General features: G+C 41.8%; 3 pseudogenes and 3 gene segments (V, D, J or C); 3 read left to right on the top strand and 3 right to left on the bottom strand.

Moving 5' to 3' along the window:
* LOC146609171 (Ig kappa-b4 chain C region-like) overlaps positions 1-22,624 on the top strand; it is a 103,909-nt gene that overhangs the window by 19,122 nt on the left and 62,163 nt on the right.
* The window catches only part of LOC146609177 (Ig kappa-b4 chain C region pseudogene), a 63,003-nt pseudogene that overhangs the window by 19,502 nt on the left and 20,877 nt on the right, over positions 1-22,624 (top strand). The gene's annotated exons all lie outside the window — the stretch shown is intronic.
* Positions 946-1,492, bottom strand: LOC146609183 (immunoglobulin kappa variable 6D-21-like). The segment is given in 2 exon segments: positions 946-1,253; positions 1,447-1,492. Coding segments are annotated over 2 exon segments (354 nt in total).
* Positions 6,243-6,733, bottom strand: LOC146609182 (Ig kappa chain V region 120-like). The segment is given in 2 exon segments: positions 6,243-6,574; positions 6,682-6,733. Coding segments are annotated over 2 exon segments (384 nt in total).
* LOC146609181 (Ig kappa-b4 chain C region pseudogene) lies at positions 13,620-14,974 on the top strand (annotated as a pseudogene). The gene is made up of 2 exons (XR_014905088.1): positions 13,620-13,755; positions 14,444-14,974. The product of XR_014905088.1 is annotated as an Ig kappa-b4 chain C region pseudogene (transcript).
* On the bottom strand, positions 19,661-20,142 carry LOC146609180 (Ig kappa chain V region 3547 pseudogene; annotated as a pseudogene).

Genomic DNA, 22,624 nt, shown 5'->3' with positions numbered 1-22,624 from the left:
GAGGAAGAAAACCGTGAAAAGTTCCAACAGGGCAGATTGTTAAACATCAGGTGTTGTAAAAAGGTTGAATGTGTTCTTATGTCCACATCTAATGTGAGTCGAGCTGTTTGGGTCACGTCAGCAGTCGATGAACCAGCTGCTCTTCATAATTTCTCATCCTGAAGCAGTTCTTTGTCCTGCATTTGATTCTGATCATCACATTAAAACTATATTAATAAAGAGATTCAGTGACATAATTAAAGTACATGGTATCATTTGCATGGAGAACTTTACCAAAAACAGGAGCAGAGAGAAAACAGTCTGTATCTCTTGTTGTCTTACAGTGAATTACTATGATCCCATTTTCATTGCTGACAGTAATGCTAACAATAATTTAAAATAGAACATAAATACTCTCAAATCAGCTGTGTTAATGGAAATATTTATAACTGTCAGTGTGTACTGATAAATTAAATTCAAATGTAGTAATATATAATATAGAGCATGTACCTAAAACACTTCAGAGACACGTTGCCTGAAGTTTTTGCTTTAAAGATGATTACATGATAATCATAAATATTTGTGCTTGTGTGGAATTTAAAGCAGGATGAATTAGTCATTAGTCTTTTGACTTTGAGAAAATTGTTTCTAACTTTCATAATTCAAAGATCAAATATTTAATTGATTGCTTTCACTCGTTGCCCGTATGGATATTCTCTGTTTTACAGATAATTAATTGTAGCAATAAAATAAAAATTTTGTACACAAAGAACTTTAAATTAAAATAATAAAAAATAATGAAAATGTTACAACTGATGATATTAACATTTATAAAAAAAAATATTATAACAAAATATAAAAATATTTTATCAATGTAAAATAATGTGTGTTTCTGAGCAGCTGTCAGTTCAGATGATCTTTTTGCTCAGTTCCTCTCCAGCTGTGAGGTTTTTGTACGGCGTTGTATCACTGTGTGAACGGGCGGCTGCTACACTGCTGACAGTAATAAACTCCTGCATCTTCAGCCTGAACTCTGCTGATAGTCAGAGTGAAGTCAGTCCCAGATCCACTTCCACTGAAACGATCAGAAACTCCAGACTGACGGCTGGTAGCATAATAAATTAAGAGTTTGGGAGATTCTCCGTCCTTTTGAAGGTACCAGTTGAGGCAGCCGCCAACACTTGAACTGGCTTTACATCTGACAGAGACAGTCTGTCCAAGAACAACAGACTGAGCTGTAGGAGTCTGAGTCAGGACTTTTTCTCCTGATGAACCTGAAAACATGAAAAAGTGGAGAAAAGTTATCGAGATGATGAACATCCAAACATTCGAGGATCATTTCTCTAACATGGAGAACAGATGGAAGAAGGTCAGTGCTGCTGGTTTCAGAGTTTCTCCATCAGAGCAGAACATCATTGTGGTGAACCTGGCTGCATGCTGAAGCAAAGTTTTCACAGAGAGTCTCACCCTGAACAAGGAGCCCCAGGGTGGCCAGCAGTAGAGTCAGTGACATCATCATTGTGCTGCTGGTGTGTGAGTGGCTCTGAAAGGCCTGGACAGCCACTGATCAACACTGGCCTCTTAACAGCTGTGAGCAGAGAGGCAGGACACATATGCAAACACACAGAGTCAGTCAGCTGCAGCTGTTTCCTTCTCAGTGCTGAAGCCATTTCCACTTTACATTATTACATATTGAAGACATCGAATGTTCTGACAGTTATTCACTGAGGAGATGATGGAGCGGGTCAATGCTGGGCTCAGATCTACCCCCCGTCCCAATCCCTTTTTGTCCCCCATAAACCCCCCACCAGAGCGGCCAAAGGTTCGCCATCGAGCCCCACCCTCAACAGAGCAATCGAAGTCACATTGCCCAGCCTCGCCCCCCTTAGTTCCTCTTCATGCCCTGTCTCCGCAGTCTGATGCGTGATGTGTGAAGGGTCCGGGCTGTGAGGATTATGGCAGTGATGACTTTTCCCAGGAGAAGCTGGGACCCTGTTTACTAGAAGGTTTTAAAATTTCTGTACTTTTAGGTGACAGGAGACATGTGGCCTGGTCAAAACACAGAGAGCTGCACTCTAAAAGATCTTTAAACATAGTAAACATACCTTGTGTGCCACAGACTGCTCCCAAACACGAGGGGACAAGTAATACCTCTAAAACACTTAAGTTGGCTTTATTAAACATTAGATCTCTAGCTGGGAAAACATTTTTAATTAATGATTTAATCACTGAGCACAGCCTTGATTTTATGTTTTTAACTGAAACTTGGTTGGACCAAAGTAACAGTTGAGCTGTTCTCATCGAGACGACCCCTCCTAACTACAGTTTTATCAGTGAGGTCAGGGCGAGCAGGAGAGGAGGAGGGGTTGCTGTCTTATTTAATGAATCATTTCAATGTAAGCAGCTGTCTCCTGGAAGTTTTCAGTCTTTTGAATATGTGGCTTTACAGCTGAAGGCCCCATCCAAAGTTGTGTTTCTTAATGTTTACAGGCCTCCCAAATACTGCACAGACTTTTTAATGACCTCAGTGAACTGCTGTCTGTGATCTGTGTTGATTTTGACTGTGTAATTATTGCTGGGGATTTTAACATTCATGTGGACAACCCTCAGGACAAAGGGACTAAAGACCTGAGTAACATTCTGGGCAACTTTGGGCTGACTCAGCATGTAACAGAGGCCACACATAATAGAGGACACACTCTTGACCTACTGATCTCCAAAGGCCTGAGCATTTCAAAGGTTACTGTGTCTGATGTGGGCCTGTCTGATCATTACTGTGTTTTCTTTGAAAGTAAAATCTCAGCCCACACAAATATATCAACAACAGTGATCACAAAACGGTGTATAACTGAACACAGTAGTGCAATTTTTAACCAGGTCTTCCCATTAACACCTGACCTGTCCAGAGGGTCAGTCAATGAGCTCGTCAATAGCTTCAATGCTAACATGTTAAATGTAATGGACACTATTGCTCCCATTAAGGTGAAGGTTATCTCTGGAAGGAAGAAGTCTCCATGGAGAAACTCCACACTGGTGAAAAATGAAAAAAGAGAGTGTAGGAAAGCTGAGCGCAGATGGAGAAAAACAAACCTCCAGGTTCATTATGACATTTATAAAGAGAAACTTCACAATTATAATTTACAACTGAGGAATGCAAGGAGGTCCTACTTCTCTGACATCATCACTAAAAACAGCCATAATGCTCGGGTCTTATTTTCTACAGTTGACAGGCTAACAAACCCTCCTGTGTCAGTGGCAGCTGAACTTCATTCAACCATGGCCTGCAATGACTTTGCCAAATTCTTCACTGAAAAAATCCAAAAAATTAGACAAGCAATTGGTACATCAACAGCAGATCCAGGATGTCCACCAAAAAACTGTTTAAACACCATGAAACAGTTTCAACCTATTAACAGCAAAGACCTGGAGGACATCTTAGGTCAACTGAACTCCTCCTCCTGCTGTTTAGATGTCCTGCCAACAAGTTTTTTCAAAAAGGTCTCAAAGACTTTAGAGTCAGACCTGTTACAGATCGTCAACTTTTCTTTATTATCAGGTGTGTTTCCAGAATCACTAAAAACTGCTGTAATCAAACCTATACTGAAAAAGGACAATCTTGACAAGACACAAATGAACAACTACAGGCCAATCTCAAATCTCCCGTTTTTAAGTAAGATCATTGAAAAAGCAGTTTCTCAACAGCTCAGTTACTTCTTAAAACAGAATAATTGCTACGATGCCTTCCAGTCAGGTTTTAGACAGAACCACAGCACTGAAACCGCTCTGACCAAAGTGTTTAATGACATATGTCTGAATACAGACAGTGGAAAAATGTCAGTCTTAGTTTTACTGGATCTCAGTGCAGCATTTGATACAGTTGACCACAACATATTACTCAAACGACTGGAGAACTGGACAGGTCTTTCAGGAACTGTACTAAACTGGTTCAAAACATACTTAGAAAACAGGAAATACTTTGTATCAATAGGTAACTTCACATCTGAGCAGACAAGTATCACATGTGGAGTTCCCCAAGGTTCCATCTTGGGACCCCTTCTGTTTAACATCTACATGCTCCCACTGGCACAGATTATAAACAACAACAAAATAAACTATCACAGCTATGCAGATGACACACAAATATATATCACAATGTCACCAGGAGACCGAGGCCCTGTACAGGCTCTTGGTAAATGCATTGAGGAAATCAATGACTGGTTGTGCCACAATTTTCTCCAGCAAAACAAAAACAAAACTGAGGTAATAGTCTTTGGCGCCAAAGAAAAACGATTACAGGTCACCAGAGAACTTCAATCTATACATCTAAAAACCACAAACCAGGCGAGAAATTTGGGTGTAGTGATGGATGCAGACCTAAACTTAGAAAAACACATTAAGACAATAACAAAGTCAGCTTACTATCACCTCAAGAATATTTCAAGGATAAAAGATCTGATGTCTCAACAGGACCTGGAAAAACTAGTCCATGCATTCATCTTTAGTAGGCTTGATTACTGTAACAGCATCTTTACAGGTCTACCTAAAAAATCAGTCAGACAACTACAGCTCATTCAGAACTCTGCTGCTCGAGTCCTCACTAAGACCAAAAAAGTGGACCACATCAGTCCAGCTCTGAGGTCCTTACACTGGCTGCCTGTCCGTCAGAGGATAGACTTTAAAGTTCTGATGCTGGCCTATAAAGCTCTGAATGGTTTAGGACCAAAATACATCAGTGACCTCCTGACCCAGTATGAACCATCCAGATCCCTCAGGTCATCTGGATCCGGTCTTTTATCAGTTCCCAGAGTCAGAACCAGACACGGAGAAGCTGCATTCAGCTTTTATGCTCCTTATATCTGGAACAAACTCCCAGAAAGCCTCAGATCAGCTGAAACACTCAGTTTATTTAAATCCAGGTTGAAGTCTCACCTATTCTCAGCTGCATTGGAATAAAGCACCAAATCCACACTTTAAGCTTAAATTTCAAAACTTACATTTAACTACTGATTTTATCTCTGATTTTATCTGTTTTGATTTTATATACTGTTGTTTGTTTGTTTGTTTGTTTATTAATTAGTTAGTTAGTTTATTTGCTTGTTTTAATCAATTTTAAATCATGCTTTTTATTTGTTCTTGTTTCTAATGTCTCTGTAAAGCACTTTGAATCACCTTGTTGTTGAATTGTGCTATACAAATAAACTTGCCTTGCCTTGCCTTGCCTTAATTGTAGATTATAAAAAAAATGCTGAAGTGAAGCAAAGTAATTATTAAAAACAAAGTAAATATGTGGTTTCATGCATTTTTCTGAATTCTGAAGAAAGTTTAAACTCAAAGGTAGAATTGTGTGAACTTGGAAGCCTAAAGAAAACATGACATGAGACATTCTGACGTCAACAGAGTGACAGGAATCCTTGTTGATGGGTGCTGCTTGGCTTGAAATGCTACTGATTTAGCATCAGTGTGTGAGCTAATGATAGTGAAGCTGTTTATGAAATGTGTGCCTGAGTTCTTCTGTGGCTGATCTAAATGAACAGAAGGTGTCCTCTTTGCAGAAGGCAGATGAGTTCACACTAATGCACTAAGTGACTTTATTCATCCTGAACTCTGCTCTGATTGGCTGAAAGCTGCTAACATGCAGGCTAAAGGCCTCACTTTCAAATGTTTGTTGTCTGAACATGAAGACGAGAAAAAAATGAAAAACTCTGGTCTCATAAGAGCTGAATGTAAAACTGGATATATTTGACTTTAAACTGATTCGATTTTTGGTTTGAAATTATTTATTTTTCCATTGAAAGTTGGATTTATTTATTAAAAGGACACCTGGAGAACCACGCTGACACTGAACTGACTGAGAGCAGTGTTTGTTTTCTTAAAAAGAATCACTTTAATAATCTTTAGAAATCGTTGAGCTTCAGGGTGACTGAGGATTGAGATTTGTTTCTTTTATTTAAAGACAGTGTGTCTGTGATCCATTATGAAGCTGAGGTCAAAGTTCATGATCAAGCATCTTCTAACTACTCAAAGATTCACAGCAACAACTGTGTTAGTTCGAGATTTCCTGAGTTTTGAGTGGGTAGAAAGAAGTTTCCACCATAATGATCATTTAATAGTGAACTTTAGGTTTCTGAGTGATGTGATGGAAAATTCAGTCCCTTCATGAAATTGTGTTTGTGCTCATTGAACTGTGTCAGTCTCTGCTGCAGCTGGAAGTTACTGCAGTTTCTGTTCAGTCTGACTGAGGGAGGTTTTTGTACGACTGTTTTTCACTGTGTGAAGAGCTCCCAAGAGTTGACATTAAATTCTCCTTTACAGTAATAAACTGCTGCATCTTCAGCCTGGACTCCACTGATGGTCAGAGTGAAGTCTTTGTTTGATCCACTGCCTGTAAAACGATCTGGAATCCCTGATGCTCGAGTGCTAGCATAGTAAATGAGCAGTTTGGGAACTCCTCCATCTTTCTGTTGGTACCAGGCTAAATAGTGGTTGTTGCTATGAACATAAACATCCTGACTGGTTGTACACTTGATGCTCACAGTTCCTCCCACAGCAGAGCTCACTGCTCCAGGCTGAGTCACTGGGACCTGAGGTTTAGACTCTGAGGACACAGAGACAAAAACATAAAGCAGCTTCATGGTTTTGTGGGCTTCATTTCAGAGGGACAGATGTTGATAGAGGAGAGGAGTTTGATTCTCTGGACTTTACCTGTGAAGCAGCAGCAGAGGAGAGTCCAGATGAGGACGCAGATCAAAGTCATGTTTTTGATGAGGAGGATTTCTGTGGCTTCTGTTGTGATGAAGGACAGCTGTCAGTCATCCAGTGTTCAACTCTCAGGACTATAAACTCTCCCAGAGCACTGGAGCATGGTGCTGCTGATGCAAAGTGACTCTCTATGGAAATGAACTGACTCCAGCAGGACTTGCTTAAAAAAAGTTTTTTCACAGCATATTTAGCATGTGACACACATGAACCCTGTAGAATTTATAGACAGTTAAAAAATGCTCTTTGAGCACAAAATCTCCAACGGGAGATTGATGGACATTTAGATCGACTGTAAAATTGACATGCAGTTGTTCGCACTAAAGGAAACCACCATCATTTCATGTGGCTACCATATCGGCGCCAGCTGTGGTCTCAAGGCTGGAGCTGACCAACAAAAAACTGTTTCTGATGACAGACTCTGTAGACTCTTCGTTCCCATCCTGTGTCCCCCATCCTGGATTCCAAACACCTTTGAACGCTTATCTCCAAGGCTGAGGTCGAACGGCGGGTCTAGTCCCAGCCCATGCTGCAGGACCGGATGTGCTGTCTACACCGACTTACTCTCACCCCTTACTCATGCCTGTTTCTTGTCATGTGCTTCTATGGTGTATTAAGATTCATGTGCTTTTGTGCTGAGGTGGTTTTTTTCTGTCCTCAAACTGTTCACCCATCAGGAGCTCAGTCTGGGTGGAGCTTTGTTCTCCTTCTCTCGCCTCATGTTGTGTATCCGTTCTTTAAGTCTCATGTCGTTAGCCATGTCTGGGCCCAAACTCCGCTGCAGGTCCTTAAGTCAAATGATCACTGCAGTATTACTGAGAGTTAAAAAACTTTATAAATTCTTTCATCTTTAATAAAATGATCAGTGTGGCTGCTCTACCAGGTATAACAATTAAGTTTAACATCCGGGCATCCATGAAAACAGAATTTATATTTAGACTTCCATCTAAATATATTACACCATGTTCTGACTGAGAGATTTATGAAACAAATTAAAATGTACAGCTCTGCTATCACTTCCAACATAAACAAAGACAGGAAAGTAAACAGCAGTGACGTTTGTAGGGTTACTGAAGTTGGACTACCTGGTATATAATGATGTGCTACGTGATCGCTAGCACGACAAAGCTATGTTAGCATAACATAAACAGTAAAGCTGGAGGACGAACGCTAACGGAGGACTTTTTTCCACTCGATAAAAGTTAATGTGAGGGTTCCCAATGGTTAGGGGCAAATGCAATCGCATGGCAGGATGCTGTAAACGGACTAAACGTCAGTCCAGTGTTGCCAACTTAGCGACTTTGTAGCGTGTTTTTAGCAAGTTTTCAGACTCCCTTAGCGACTTTTTTCTAAAAAGCGACTAGCGACAAATCTGGCGACTTTTTCTGGTGTTAAGGAAAAATATAACTCGACCCCTACAGTGAGGGGATGTGAACGCTGTATGAATTTGAACAGATGTGTTAGAGCTCACCTTTATCCTCGTGTATCATCACCATCATTGACACTGAATGAGGCGACATAATCATAATTATAAGACTTTAGAAAAAACAGGAGAATCAGTGCCAAAGAGCACCGAAGGTTTTATAATCAATGTTTACTCAACAATGTAAACAAACACTTGTTCAGTTTTTGCTCCTTTGTTGTGAGTTACTTACCTCACTTTGTCACTGCAGAATGATGTCATGGAAATTTCATTAACAGTCCACAGACACGATGAGATGTAGCCAACACCTTTTAATTCCCAAGCAGGTGAGAGAGAGGACATTCAGTGGGGCACTGAAACGCAGTCTCTAAGGCTACGTCCTCACTAATGCGTTTTCATTGGAAAACACATCGTTTTCTCTCTGTTTTGGCGTCCCGTCTACACTGAGACAGCGTTTTCACTCAAGGAAAATGCTGTGCTCTCGAAAATGCATACATTTGAAAATGGTGCTTTCGCGTCGCAGTGTGGACAGCGAAAACGGAGACTTTCTAAAACGATGACGCATGTTAGTCATGTGATGCAGTCATTTGACCAATTAAACTAAGATAGCGGAGGGCATTATACAGCAGTTGTTTTGTTTGCTCTATTAAGACTAATATCAGTCTGTACATGCTCCAGATAGCTTTTCTTCAAATTCTTTAACTCTTACTCGCTTTTGCAACTTTGTACTTTTGTGTTACTCGCAGCAACAACTCCACCTCATTGTTAGTCCATTTAAAATACTCGGTGCTTTTCCTCAACATTTTGCCGCGACGTTTAAAGAGCTGGGAAGTAAATACGCGGCAGACAGAAATGAAGCAGGTCGAATCTTCTTGCATTTCACACATGCGCAGTACTGGAATTTAAACACTTTCGGCCGTTTCAATGTGGACCCGCAACTCTGTGAAAACAACTGAAAACCCTAGTGTGGACGTGGAGTGTTTTCAGATGAAAACGCCGTTTTCAAATCTATCTGGACTAGTGTGGACGTAGCCTGAAGATGAATGGCACAGCCCTCTTTAAATACAGTCAAACAGTTGTTGTTCACACCCTTGTCCCGTCCGAGAGAGAGAGAGAGAGTTTACAACCTTGTCTCCTCTTCCAGTGTCACATAGAGACTGCTCCTTGCCTCTTCTCCCCATCCCCAAAGACCTGATTAACAAAAGACTTCACCACCTGTTGAATTCTCCCCCTCTGGGTGTCACCAACTTTCTCACGATGCCTGACTTTGTGCAATAGAGTAAAAGCTGAACGCTTCCCCACATGTGAACCTTTAAGTGACCCAAAAGTGATATTACTAAAACATGTGACAAATTCATAAAATAAAATAAATTTCCAGCACATTCCCACTCTTTGGATTACTCTGCTAATCACATCAATAACAGACTTTTCTTTTCTGACATTCTGTATATCACATCAGCACCATTGTACACTCAAAGAGGTTTCACTATGTGCATCCTCACTTCACTATTCTCCTCTCCACCCTTTTGTTCATCTCCAATCATCCTCATAGCCTAAACTTCCATATGCAAAAGATAACAATAATGATTAAAGGAAAAAACTTCCAAAAATGTCAAATTACACATGGAAACATGATGTTCATTCATGAGAAACTGTAGTTAAGATAGCTGGCGTCCGACTGCGGTCTGGGGTGTGGGGCCTCCCTGCTGCTGCGGAGTCGGGGTGGTCTGCCTCTCCCCACCGCAGGGAAAAGGGTAACACCACCTGGGTCTGGGTGCAATTCCCCTCTCCAGGGGCAAGGGTACCTAGACCCGGTTTGTAGAGTACGCTTGGGGAGTGTGATCGTGTGTACAGCGTCTCTTTATGTCTGTCTCCACGTTGGTTGAGTGTGGAGTAAGTGCATATGAGAGCATGAGGGTGGGAATGGATGTTTGTGTCTGTGTGTGCCTGTATGTCTGTGTCTATTTGTCAGGTTGGGTATCAGACACCACCTCTCTGGGGACACCTCAGGCCCTCCAAGGTTTGGAGGCCTATCTCCACCCACCACCACTTCCCCTGCCGGTGGCGGACTCCCTCAGGTGTCGGTGTGTTGGTGGTTCTTTGTGTCTGGGGGTGGGCGTCCGGGTACACACCGGCTCACTCCTTGGCGGCTGCTTGTCGGGGCCTGGGGCCTGGGGCTCGCTCGGGCCCCTTTGGAGGTGGGGTGCCCCCGGCCTCTCGGCCTGGGGCTCGGTCACTCAGGCACAGCTGGGGGCCGGCGGAGCTCACGGGCGCGTCACTGCAACTCCCCCTGACTTCTGCTCCGCGGCTGCTGGGCGAGCCCTCATCTGGGACTCTCCTCAGCTCTTACTGGAACAGTGGCGCGGCTGCCCCTCTGTTGTTCTTCCATGGTCTCTTGTGTTCTGGGGGCCTCTGGATGTCTGGAGTTTTGATCTCCTCCATACCTGCTTCATGCCCTGGAGGACGGGGCTGTGGCCCCCCCACACTCCCTAGCAGATCATTACATGGAGAAACCTTTGGAATGCAAGCATGCTGATCCACACAGGTATGCACACATGGGTATTCACAGACGCGGACTACAGCTTTCTTGGCTGCTGCCTCAAAGCACACTGTGCGCTGTCTATCTTGCGTGCTGCACAATATCGTTTATTATTTAGTAAATATTGATATCTATGACTAGCTAGTTTATTGTGATGGTGCTTTGTTTTCTCTATTATTATGTTGCTCTTTGTTGTTTGCTGTCTCCTCTGTTTGTTTTTTTTGCTTGTTTTTTTTTTTTCTCCATACAGGTGACCCAGGAGTTCTTTTTTTTTTTTCTCTCTCTTCCCCCCCTTCTCACCGTCTCTTCTCCCCTTTGGTTTTCTTTCTTTCTCTCCCCCTCTTTCTCTCATTCATTCCCCCTGTCCTATTTATTAAAAAAAAAAAAAAAAAAAAAAAAAAAATGACAAAGGATGAACTGAAGCTCTGCCATCACGTAATGTCGCATACTGCTGTTTCTGATGTCATTTAGAAAAAAAAAAAAAAAAAAAAAAAAAAAAAAAAAAGATAGCTGGCGTACTAGAAAAGCAGTGGAAGTTCTTACTGCTGGTATACCACAACTTCATGCTTTCAGCAGCTATCGTTAAGCGACCTAGCTTGTATGAAGCTTATCTGATATTTATATAGTGATCCTCCAGCTTCCTTTTTTTTTTTTTTTCACCTCACCCCTGGCATCGTTGCCCACCTCTCGATTTTAAATACACGTAGACATTGAGGGCTAGCAGGAGGGACTATGCGCTTACCTGCTGCTCTCTGGCAGGTAGCTCCATGCCCTCCTGGGTTTTAAATGCACCTTAGAACACACATGTATCAACACTACAATGAGCGGGTGGAGGGAGGTTTGGAGTCTTCTCTCACCCCCATTCTCTGCGGCCTGCTGGAGCAGGGGGGCTAGGAGGAGGAGTTGGCCGTCCGACTGCGGTCTGGAGTGTGGGGCCTCCCTGCTGCTGCGGAGTCGGGGCGGTCTGCCTCTCCCCACCACAGGGAAAAGGGTAACACCACCTGGGTCTGGGTGCAGTTCCCCCCTCCAGGGGCAAGGGTACCTAGACCCGGTTTGTAGAGTACGCTTGGGGAGTGTGATCGTGTGTACAGCGTCTCTTTATGTCTGTCTCCACGTTGGTTGAGTGTGGAGTAAGTGCATATGAGAGCATGAGGGTGGGAATGGATGTTTGTATCTGTGTGTGCCTGTATGTCTGTGTCTATATGTCAGGTTGGGTATCAGACGCCACCTCTCTGGGGACACCTCAGGCCCTCCAAGGTTTGGAGGCCTATCTCCCCCCACCACCACTCCCCCTGCCAGTGGCGGACTCCCTCAGACATCGGTGCGTTGGTGGTTCTTTGTGTCCGGGGATGGGCGTCCAGGTACACACCGGCTCACTCCTTGGCAGCCGCTTATCGGGGCCTGGAGCCTGGGGCTCGCTCGGGCCACTTCGGAGGTGGGGTGCCCCCGGCCTCTCGGCCTGGGGCTCGGTCACTCAGGCGCAGCTGGCTGCCGGCGGAGCTCACGGGCGCGTCACTGCAACCCCCCCTGGCTTCTGCTCCGCGGCTGCTGAGTGAGTCCTCATCTGGGACTCTCCTCAGCTCTTTCTGGGACAGTGGCGCGGCTGCCCCTCTGTTGGTCTTCCTTGGTCTCTTGTGTTCTGGGGGCCTCTGGATGTCTGGAGTTTTGATCTCCTCCATACCTGCTTCATACCCTGGAGGACGGGGCTGTGGCCCCCCCACACCCTCTAGCAGATCATTACATGAAGGAACCTTTTAAAAACAAGCGCGTCCATGCTCACAGGTGTACACACGGGTGATCACACCCACAAACTACACCCTTTTTGGCTCCTACCTCAAAGCACACTGTGTTCTGTTGATCTTATGTGCTGCACAATAATGTTTAATATTTAGTATTTACTGTCATATTCCCATATATCATTGTGATGTTGTTTATTCTATTACTCTTGTTCTCTTCTGCTTGTTTTCTTTTTTCTTTCTCAACAGGTGATCCAGGTGATTGATATATGCATTTTTTTTTCTGCCCATTCTGTTGGTTTTTGGTTTTTGCCCTTCTCCCCCGTCCCTATTCTCAGCTGTTTCTCTTTCCCTCTTTCTTTCTCCCCTTCTTTCCTCCAGTCAAGTCTGTCCCGTATTCAGCAAGTGAACATAAAATGAACAATAAAAGGTGAATCAAATGGACCATTACGGCAAGGCTGGGATGGTCAGTTTGGTAAAGTAAATCCGTTGGGCATCTTTCTTTGCCTTTAGACAACAATTCTGATGCAAAAGAGCCAAACGGGACAGGCAAAAAAAAAAAAAAAAAGATCCTCCAGCTTCCAACTGTATTACCCTTCCATGTGACCAATGACCATTCACACAGCAGTCGCTTTCTAAAACGTCAGATATGTATCGGATTCAGTACCACAGACAAAAGTGAACTAGGTCGGATTTGGAAAATATTGGATTTGTGCTTTCTGTCATACCATGATCAGATATGAGTCGCTTAGGGTCAAAAAAGTTGGATTTGATGTACTTTCGCCTGCAGTGTGAACGTAGCCTTAGTCTTGCTGTTCAGTGCTGGCTCAGTACCGTTGTATGTTTGTGTCCTTTGTCAATATATATGCATCTTTGTATGGAGTGGATCAGCCAGTTTATCAGAGCATCAAACACAAATATATCTGATTTTTCTATATTTATGAATATAGTCTCTAAAAATGTAGGAAATCAACAAAGTCTTCATTTACACTGATGCATATTAATTAACATTTACATTTCTGTAAATTGGATCCACTGTGTTATTCTCAGATTTTGATATCAGAAAAAGTCCCAAGAAATCAAAGTCAAAAGTTTTACATTCCAAATAAATTATTCATTATTTAAATGTGATGCACTGTAATATTTTCAGTTTTCACATGAGCTGACAAAATGATACAAACAGTGAATGATTTTGTTGAGTTTGTTAGTTTCAGAATCAGAGAGCCGTGTCTCTCTACAGTCAGAGGTTTTTGTACGGCGCCTCAATGCGTTTGTATCACTGTGGTGGACTTTTGGTGGAGGAACCAGACTGGATGTTGGAAGTAAGTTAATTAAACTGTGTTTATTATTAAATATTGTATCATTTTATTTAATAATTATTTGTTAGACTGCTTAGATGAGAGAAAAGTATTTTTTTTATTTAAAATAATTTTGTTTTTGATGTTTGTCCTTTTTACTGGACTAATTCAGATGAGCTCTGCAAGTTTCTCTTGTTTAATCTACATTTCTGTCACAGTAAAATGTAGACAAGAGTAAACTTCATCCTCTTATGATTAGTTTGTAAATTTCCACCACATCAGCTGCTGTTTGGATGAGTTAAAGTTTGCTTTCTGATGTTTTTATCGTGTCAGATGTTTCAGATTTAGTTTGAAATCATGTGAGCTGTTCAATAACATTTCAAATCTACATGAATGAGTAGCTGCTCTGTGCTTGTGTCCACTAATGTCTTCAGTCGTCCATGATTTAGACTTCTAATCATTTTAAAGCCAAACTTCTGCTGTAAATGTTTCCACATCTGCTTCTTTTATTTCCAGTGTAGTTTGAACATATTTCAGCTCAAACTGTGTGATGATTCTCTCTGTGCTGATATGCATGAGAGGTTTCTGAAAGGGAAGTGAAACAATGTGTGAGTGAATGACTGGTGGAGCAGAAAAAACACCTGACAGAAACTTCTTAACGGAGAAATTCAAATTGTGGTTCGTGTCCTCTAAGCTGATTGGTGTTTCCTAGGTGATACCCTCCCCGCCCTGACAGTGCTGCCCCCCTCCAACAAGGAGCTGGAGCAGGGGAAGGCCACGCTCATGTGTGTGGCCAACAAGGGCTTCCCCTCAGACTGGAGTCTGTCCTGGAAGACGAGCGACAGCAGTGGCAGCAGCAGCATCAGAGGGGAGGAGAGCAGGACTCCTGGAGTGCTGCAGAATGACGGCCTCTACAGCTGGAGCAGCACCCTGACGCTCACTGCAGACCAGTGGGGGAAGGTGGGCTCTGTGACCTGTGAGGCCACCCAGGGCTCCCAGTCTCTGGTCTCAGAGATACTGAGGAGAGACCAGTGTTCCCAGTCCTGATGTCAATCACTGAGTCTTTCATGCTGTTTTTCCTCTTTCTCTCTGTTTCTTTTTGTTTGCAGATTTTTAAAAAAGCTTCGAACAGTCATGTTTCCATCTCATAATGACAACAATCATAGCAACAATCTCCTCTAGTTTCATCCTTTTGTGTCTGTTGTAAAGCTGATATTTCAAACTCTTAAAAGAATAAAAATGTAATGAGAACACATGTTCTTTGACTCTGTGAGTTTAATAAATGCACATTAAAAAATTAAGATTTTGTAACATTTATTAAACCAGACCAAAAGAAAAAACGTCAACAGAACACAGCGAGTGTAATGTGCAGTGAAAATATTTAAACATATTTTTAAACCCACATTTTTTTATAAGATGTTGAGGTCATGTCAACCATAGATTATCTGTGTGCTCTTCATAATTTCTACTCTCAAAGCTGCTTCATGATCTACATTTTAATCTGAAAATGTTGAAAAATTATTATAATTGACATTAAAGAGCAGGGTGTCATCTATATGTTTAAACAGAGTTTATCTAAATAAAGTTCAAATGAAGATTTACTGAAGTTTGATTAATGAACTATTTGGCAGTGAAACTCTGATGAAGCACCAAAGCAGAGAAGAGTCTAGAAGCTGGTGGTGGCAGAGGTGAAGCAGGTGGAGACTTAGCTGAGGATCTCTAATTGTCAGGATGAGGTGGAGATCAGGAGTCTGAGAGTTAAAGCACACAAAACAGAGGCTGAGTAACTCACAGAAGGCAGCGAGACAATAACTGGACTCAAATAATGACGACAGAATTGAGCTCGACAGTGGACATGATGTTAAGAACAGACTAACAGAACAAACACAGGAATGCAGGCAGATGAGAGACTACAGGTCTGCTTTAATCAACTTATATAGAAGTTAATCTCTTCTAGTGTTCACAGCAAAATGAGAGAAACTCACTTCACTAAACCTCTTAACACAAGAAAAAGACCACGGTCTGTCAGGAGGACGCTTGCTGGTTTTACATCTGACAGAGACAGTCTGTCCTGCAACAAAAGACTGAGTCGGCACTTTTTCTCCCAGTTAATAATAAAGAATATCAGAGTTATTGAAGTTACAGCTTTCATGTTTCATGCTTCATGCACGACATTCACAGTGTTGGTTTTTGCCCAGTTTAGGTATTTGTGTCTTAGTCCTGTTTTTCCTTTGCTTTGTATTTTTCATGCAGTCTCAATGAACGCCTCGCTTTCTGGTAAATTCCATCCTGTTTCCACGTGTCTGATTTTGGGTCCTCTCACTCTCCGCTCCACACAATCTGCTGCTGCAGATCGTGACATTATTTGAATTATTCATTCTTTTTGTTAAAGTCTTTATTAGTTTCACTATTTGACTTGTCCAGGGTGTACCCTGCCTCTGACCTTAAGACAGCTGGAATAGGATGGGATGCATGTATAGTTTCATTATTATCATTATTGTCAGATCATCAGCATGTGATAATGTGGATATAATAACAAAATAGTAAAATGCCTTCTTATTTTGCATTTATTTATTACAGTTTTTTCATTTTTGATTTCAGACAACCAAACTGTACGATTAAGAAGAAAGCTGTGTTTCTTTACACTCAGAGGTTTTAGCTCAATCATGATGATACAAACTCTTTTCTTTCAGGATCCAGACTGGATGTCTGGAAATAAATCAATTTTAAATGAGTATTTTAAACAATACTTTGTCCTTCTGCTTTTGTTTTAGCATGCTAAGTATGTAAAAAAAAGTCCTGTTTAGAAGCGGACATGTCACAGTGCTGGATCTGTGACCCAGTGTTTTGTCTGTGTTGTTAATTTATATTCTTTGATTACTTTTATTCATGGTTTTGGTTATCTTTTTTTCTTAAGTTCTTAGTGATCCTAGTTCTCCCTCCCTCAGTGTCCATCTCAAGCCTGTGTATAAGCTCTTGTCTCCATGTTTATTGTTCCCTCTGTTGCACAGGCAGTCATGTCTCCATGTCTCAGTGTCTAGTGTCTGTCTCTGTTTTTGTTCCCCCAGTCACAGTGTCTTTTCTGCATCTACATATTCGTCATGCTTCCTGTTTTCTTCTGATAGTCCTTGTCCTGTGTTCAGTTTTCAGTTTTGCTTCCCCTTGGTCTCCTTATGTGTGATTATTTCCATCTGTGCTCTCCTCCTGTGTGTCATTCCCTTGTGTGTTTCCTCTGCCTGTTGTCGTGTTGTCCCATGTGCTGTAAGTTTCTCCATGTTTCTGTCCATCATTCCTAGTTCCATGCTCCTTATTTCCTAGTGTTTCTGTCTCTAGTCCCGCAGAGTCTAGTTCTTATTTTCCATGTTCAAGTTTTGGTTTGTTTTTCGTAAATGTTTATTTTGTGCATTATTTCCCAACAAATAAAGCTGCCTCTTTAAATTTGTTTCCGTGTAAGAATCCTGAATCCAGGAACCTTCATGCTGCCTGCCATACAGCAAACATGACAGGACATTGAATAACAAACATTAGTATACACAGAGCCAGCCAGATGTAGAAGTGTGATGTGTCTCATGTGATGGTGTTTTAACCTGAGTGAGCACTTCATTTAATTATTCACGATATCCATATCCATTTCATCTTTCCAGGATATCAGTGTATTTAAACTTTTAGCGTCCGAGAGCCTGAAAGCTATAAATATTTTACTTTTTACCACTTTGCTTCAGTTTAGTTAATTTTATATCTAAATGTTTACAAATTGCATTTAATTCCTGTTTGAATCATGATATTAAAATGGGAAACAGAGACATTGTCCTGGTAATTTGATGTTTTTGTGTTTCTTTTTAAATTCTTAAATGGTTTTGTCCTGCCTTACCTCTGAGCTACTTTACTCAAATACTCCTGTACAGAAACATGTTATTAATATATGTTGTTTAATCCTGTCATGTCTGGCAGTTTATGCAATCTGAATTATGATCTGAATGCACTGTGGTGCCAAAAACATGTTGCAAGATCAGCTCTATAAGTTCTCTATGGTTCCTCTTGTTTCCTCTGCCTGTTGTCGTGTTGTCCAACAATGTGTCACCAACTGCTGCACCTGTAAGAAAAAACAAAGGGAACAAAAACATACAGCACCTGGAACACAAAGATATGAAAATGCACAGATACATAAATTAACAATCTTTTTGTGGTGTGTGTCATTGTCACAAAAGGTAGACAATAATGAGGGCAGGGAGGTGCAATAATGCCCTCCTGGGTGTCAGAGGCAGTGTCACGGTCTGGCTGGCAGACCGTGGGGATGAGGAAAGTAGGACCCAAAACGCAGGACTCTGCGATGCCACAGTGCACTTTATTTACAGTGAATAGACAGGTAAGTCCAACAATTAACTCAGAGATGTAATTTGCCAATGGTGCTCATCCCTTGCTCCCAGTGCGTCCCGTGCTGTAGCTCGCTTAGTTTGTGTGCTCCCCAACTCGCTTCTTTGCCCGACTTTCCTGGAGGAAGAAGGAAAAACCACAATAAGCCACACACGCTAGCCGACTATACCGGTCAAGAGTAATAATCCCACGTCGACTGTCGCCGCGAGTCCAGGTTAAATACCTCTTCCTAGCTGGGAGGGATGATCACCACCAGCTGGTCAGGTAATCAGCTGCAACAGCAAAGAGCGACTCCCGATGACGACAGTCGCCCGGACACGCCTCTTCCACGACGCACGCTTCCGTCAACAGCCCCGAGGACGGGGGGAGAGAGAGAGAGAAGCAGACACATACATACAAACGTGGACAGAACAGTAGACGACAGACCCCAAATAATAGTCGTAATAATAATAATAATAACAACAATAATAATAACCACTGCTCACGGACCCCTGAGTCCTCCAGAGCCGGGTCCGTGACAGTCAGACAGCGATAGATCCAGGAGATCCAGGAGATCCAGGAGGCCACAGCAGGAGAAGGAGGAAGGCCCCAGATGAGGCACCCAGAGCCAAAGGGTGAGAGTCTCAGAGAACCAGAGGCAACAGGCATCAGTCGGATGTCCTAGCACGAGCCGAGAACAGTGCCCAAGGACCACCTGGCACGACTTTGAAAAGTGGAATGAGAGGCAGAGTCTTCAGCTCAGAGACGATCAGCTTCCAAGTTGAAGTCATGAATCACAATCACACACAAATCTGTGTTTATTGATACCAAATACAGTTACAATGCATTCATTGTATACTCTGATTACATTGTATAAAGAGTGAAATGCATGTTTATTACTGCTTCTATTAATAGTGTTGTTATGAGTGGTTATGATGCTGTTTAAGGTAAATCTGGAGGAAATCCATCAGTCTCTGCAGCAGTCAGCTCAGCTCTTATTCAGTCTGAGGTAAAATAATATTAAAATGTGTAAACACATCTGTGCTGAGATAACTCTGAACTCTAAACTTATTTGTTCTCTATCATGTAGGAACGTCTGTGAGCAGTAAAGTGGTTTTTCTGTAGCTCCTTATTTATTCATGTTGCTTTAAAATTTAAGAATTAAGATTCAAACTAATAAAATCATTTAAAGATTTCAAAGTTATGCTCTGATAAAGCAATTAACAAAGTGGAGTCTAAGCAATGATGGGAAAGAGGAAACGAATGCTGGATTCAAAAGTTTACTATTTAAATTTCTACAGCAGCTAATTAATAAATACTTAATTTATCTACTGATGTTTTCTGTGTGTTCAAAGTATTTGGTGGTCTTTTAATTTACAGCAATACACTCAATGTTAATGCTGTGTGTGTGTGTGTGTGTGTGTGTGTGTGTGTGTGTGTGTGTGTGTGTGTGTGTGTGTGTGTGTGTGTGTGTGTCCTCAGTGAACTGTATCAGTCTCTGCAGTATCTTCCAGCTGCAGCAGTCACTTCAGTTTCTGTTCAGTCTGACTGAGGGAGGTTTTTGTACGACTGTTTTTCACTGTGTGAACACCCACTGACTGTTAATAACATGAAGACTCTGACAGTAATAAACTGCTGCATCTTCAGCCTGGACTCCACTGATTGTCAAAATGAAATCAGAGTCTGATCCACTGCCTGTAAAACGATCTGGAATCCCTGATTCTAGAATGTCAGCAACATAAATGAGCAGTTTAGGAACTCCTCCATCTTTCTGTTGGTACCAGGCTAAAGCGACGGAACCAAGAACGTCCTGACTGGTCGTACACTTGATGCTCACAGTTCCTCCCACAGCAGAGCTCACTGCTCCAGGCTGAGTCACTGTGATCTGTCCTCTGGACTCTGAGGACACAGAGACAAAAACATAAAGCAGCTTCATGGTTTTGTGGGCTTCATTTCAGAGGGACAGATGTTGATAGAGGAGAGGAGTTTGATTCTCTGGACTTTACCTGTGAAGCAGCAGCAGAGGAGAGTCCAGATGAGGACGCAGATCAAAGTCATGTTTTTGATGAGGAGGATTTCTGTGGCTTCTGTTGTGATGAAGGACAGCTGTCAGTCATCCAGTGTTCAACTCTCAGGACTATAAACTCTCCCAGAGCACTGGAGCATGGTGCTGCTGATGCAAAGTGCCTCTCTATGGAAATCATCTGACTGACTCCAGCAGAGACTTGGATCAATGTGATGTGTCTAAAAAGAGTTGTCATGGCATATTTGGCATGTGACTCACATGAACCCTTCATGATTTATAGACAGATGAGAAATTTTGTCAAAATTTACTCGTGCAGTGAGGAGATGTGAAGGCTTTTCTCCTGCAGGGGCATTTTGCTGAAATGATTCAAGACCACTTGTCATTGTCCTGGTTCATTCGACCAAGCGGTTTGCGTTTCCTGTGTTTTTGTCATTTTTTTGTATTATGTTAAGTCTACTTGTTTATGTTAAGGATCATTCTTTAATGCCTGCATTGTTCTGTTTAGATTTGGTTATTAGATTTCCCCTTGTGTCGTTGCCCTTTGTGTCTCCCTGTGTGTGTCTGTGTTTATATTGTGGTGTGAGTTCTTGTGCCTTGTTTCTCCTCCGTGTGTTTCATTCCGTCATGTTTATCTATGTTTCCCAGCCCGTCGTGTCTGCTCTCTCCCTCGTGTTCCCTCACGCCCTTTCGTCTGCCTCTTCTCCGCTCCCGCATCATGTTTCCTGTTTTATTGTGAAGGTCTTGTGTTTCCATGGTCGTCTCGTTTGTCTCGTTGTGGTTATTCGTGTTAGCTGGGTTCCTCGTGTGTTCTCGTTATCCCTCTGTGTATTTAGGTCAGCGTCTCCCTCAGTCCTGTGTTGCGTCCTCCCTCATGGCTGTGTTTCCCTGTGTGCCTCTTTGTGTTTGTAGTTTATACTTCCCCCAGTCTAGTTTTGTTTTGTATTTCCATTCAGCAAATAAAGCTGGTTTTTGATTTTACGTCCTGTTTCTGGGAGTCTGCATTTGAGTCTTTTCCTGCCTGCCTGCTCAGCCGTTTCATGACACCACTTGTTCTTTGACATAAATCATATAAAGTGTCCTTCAAGTCCTTCAGACTTTAAGACAGTTGAACATCTGTGGGTGAATTTGGATCGATGTGTTAGAGTTAAAAGAGTCCAAATTTGGTAAATATAGCTTGAGAGAAACAACGACACTGTCATATTAGACGATGTCATTATTTATTCACCAAAGACTAATGAACTCACGACTCTTCAGTTTAATTTGAAACACAGCATGGAATAATTTACTTGATAGAAATGTGAAATATTCGACCCATAACAGAGACATTTTATGTTTCCGCGGGCACTCCACTGTGTGCGACTCAGGCAGCTTACCAGTTGTTGTTGTTCTTTGCCAGTTTTTCTTGTGGATGAGTGTTGTGTTATGTCAGGCGGTTTACTGATAATCAGCTTATTTGTGGTCTTTTATCTCCTTTTGCTTTGAACACACTCAAGTCACGACTGACATGTAACATGTTCAAGTGGCTTTATTGTCATTTCAGCCATATACAGTGGTGCAGTACACAGTGAAATGAGACAGCGTTCCTCCAAGACCCTGGTGCTACATATAACAGTAAATCAACATAGGACTATAATAAAGTGCAAGTATACAAGAACTACAAAAACAGAACGGAGTGATACAGACACAAGACAGTGCAACAGAAAAGTGCACAGTTTTCTACAAATTATGCAATTATGATGCCATTATTATTTCACACTAAAATCTTTTTGAGCATTTTCTTTCAATGAAACTTAAATTTTAAAACTTTTTTTTTTAGAAATTTTTCTTCAAAAACAGTTCATAGATGGCACATTTTTGTTTCTATGTTTTAACCTTTTGCCAAAGTATCTGCAAATAATTTGTCATCCATTTCATTTCGCCTTTGATGAAGATTTAAAATTACTATACTGCCATATGGTTACCATTTAACCATACTCTAAAACAGGGGTGGGCAATTCCAGGCCTCGGGCGCCGGTGTCCTGCGGGTTTAAGATCTCACCTTGGGTCAACACACCTGAATCACATAATTAGTTCGTTACCAGGCCTCTGGAGAACTTCAGGACATGTTGAGGAGCTAATTTAGCCATTTAAATCAGCTGTGTTGGTTCAAGGACACATCTAAAACCTGCAGGGACACCGGCCCTCGAGGCCTGGAGTTGCCCACCCCTGCTCTAAAAGCATGCTGACCACGTTGGGCTCAGTTTATGAGATTTAATTTGTAATTAAGTTATTTTTATTTTTCCCAAATATACCAAAAATAAGTTTGTTTTTTTCCATTTTTATATACAAAATTGTTTAATTTTTGAGTTATGATAAAATTCTGACAAATGTATTTTTCTGATTATTTTAATTGTAATTGTAGAACTAAGAAATAGTTCACAGATTACAGACGAGAACATCAGAAGTCAAAGAAACACTTTAATATTTTTATCTTTGGTACTGAAACTCGTCTGTTGCCATGGTTCAGCAGTGAAG

Source organism: Diplotaxodon limnothrissa, linkage group LG22 (assembly GCF_057381915.1).
Source record: "Diplotaxodon limnothrissa isolate DT_005_m linkage group LG22, D_limnothrissa_male_GT1.1, whole genome shotgun sequence".
Classification (NCBI taxonomy): Eukaryota; Metazoa; Chordata; class Actinopteri; order Cichliformes; family Cichlidae; genus Diplotaxodon; species Diplotaxodon limnothrissa.
The sequence above is the reverse complement of the archived record's forward strand: the minus strand, read 5'-3'. Positions and strand labels throughout refer to the sequence as shown.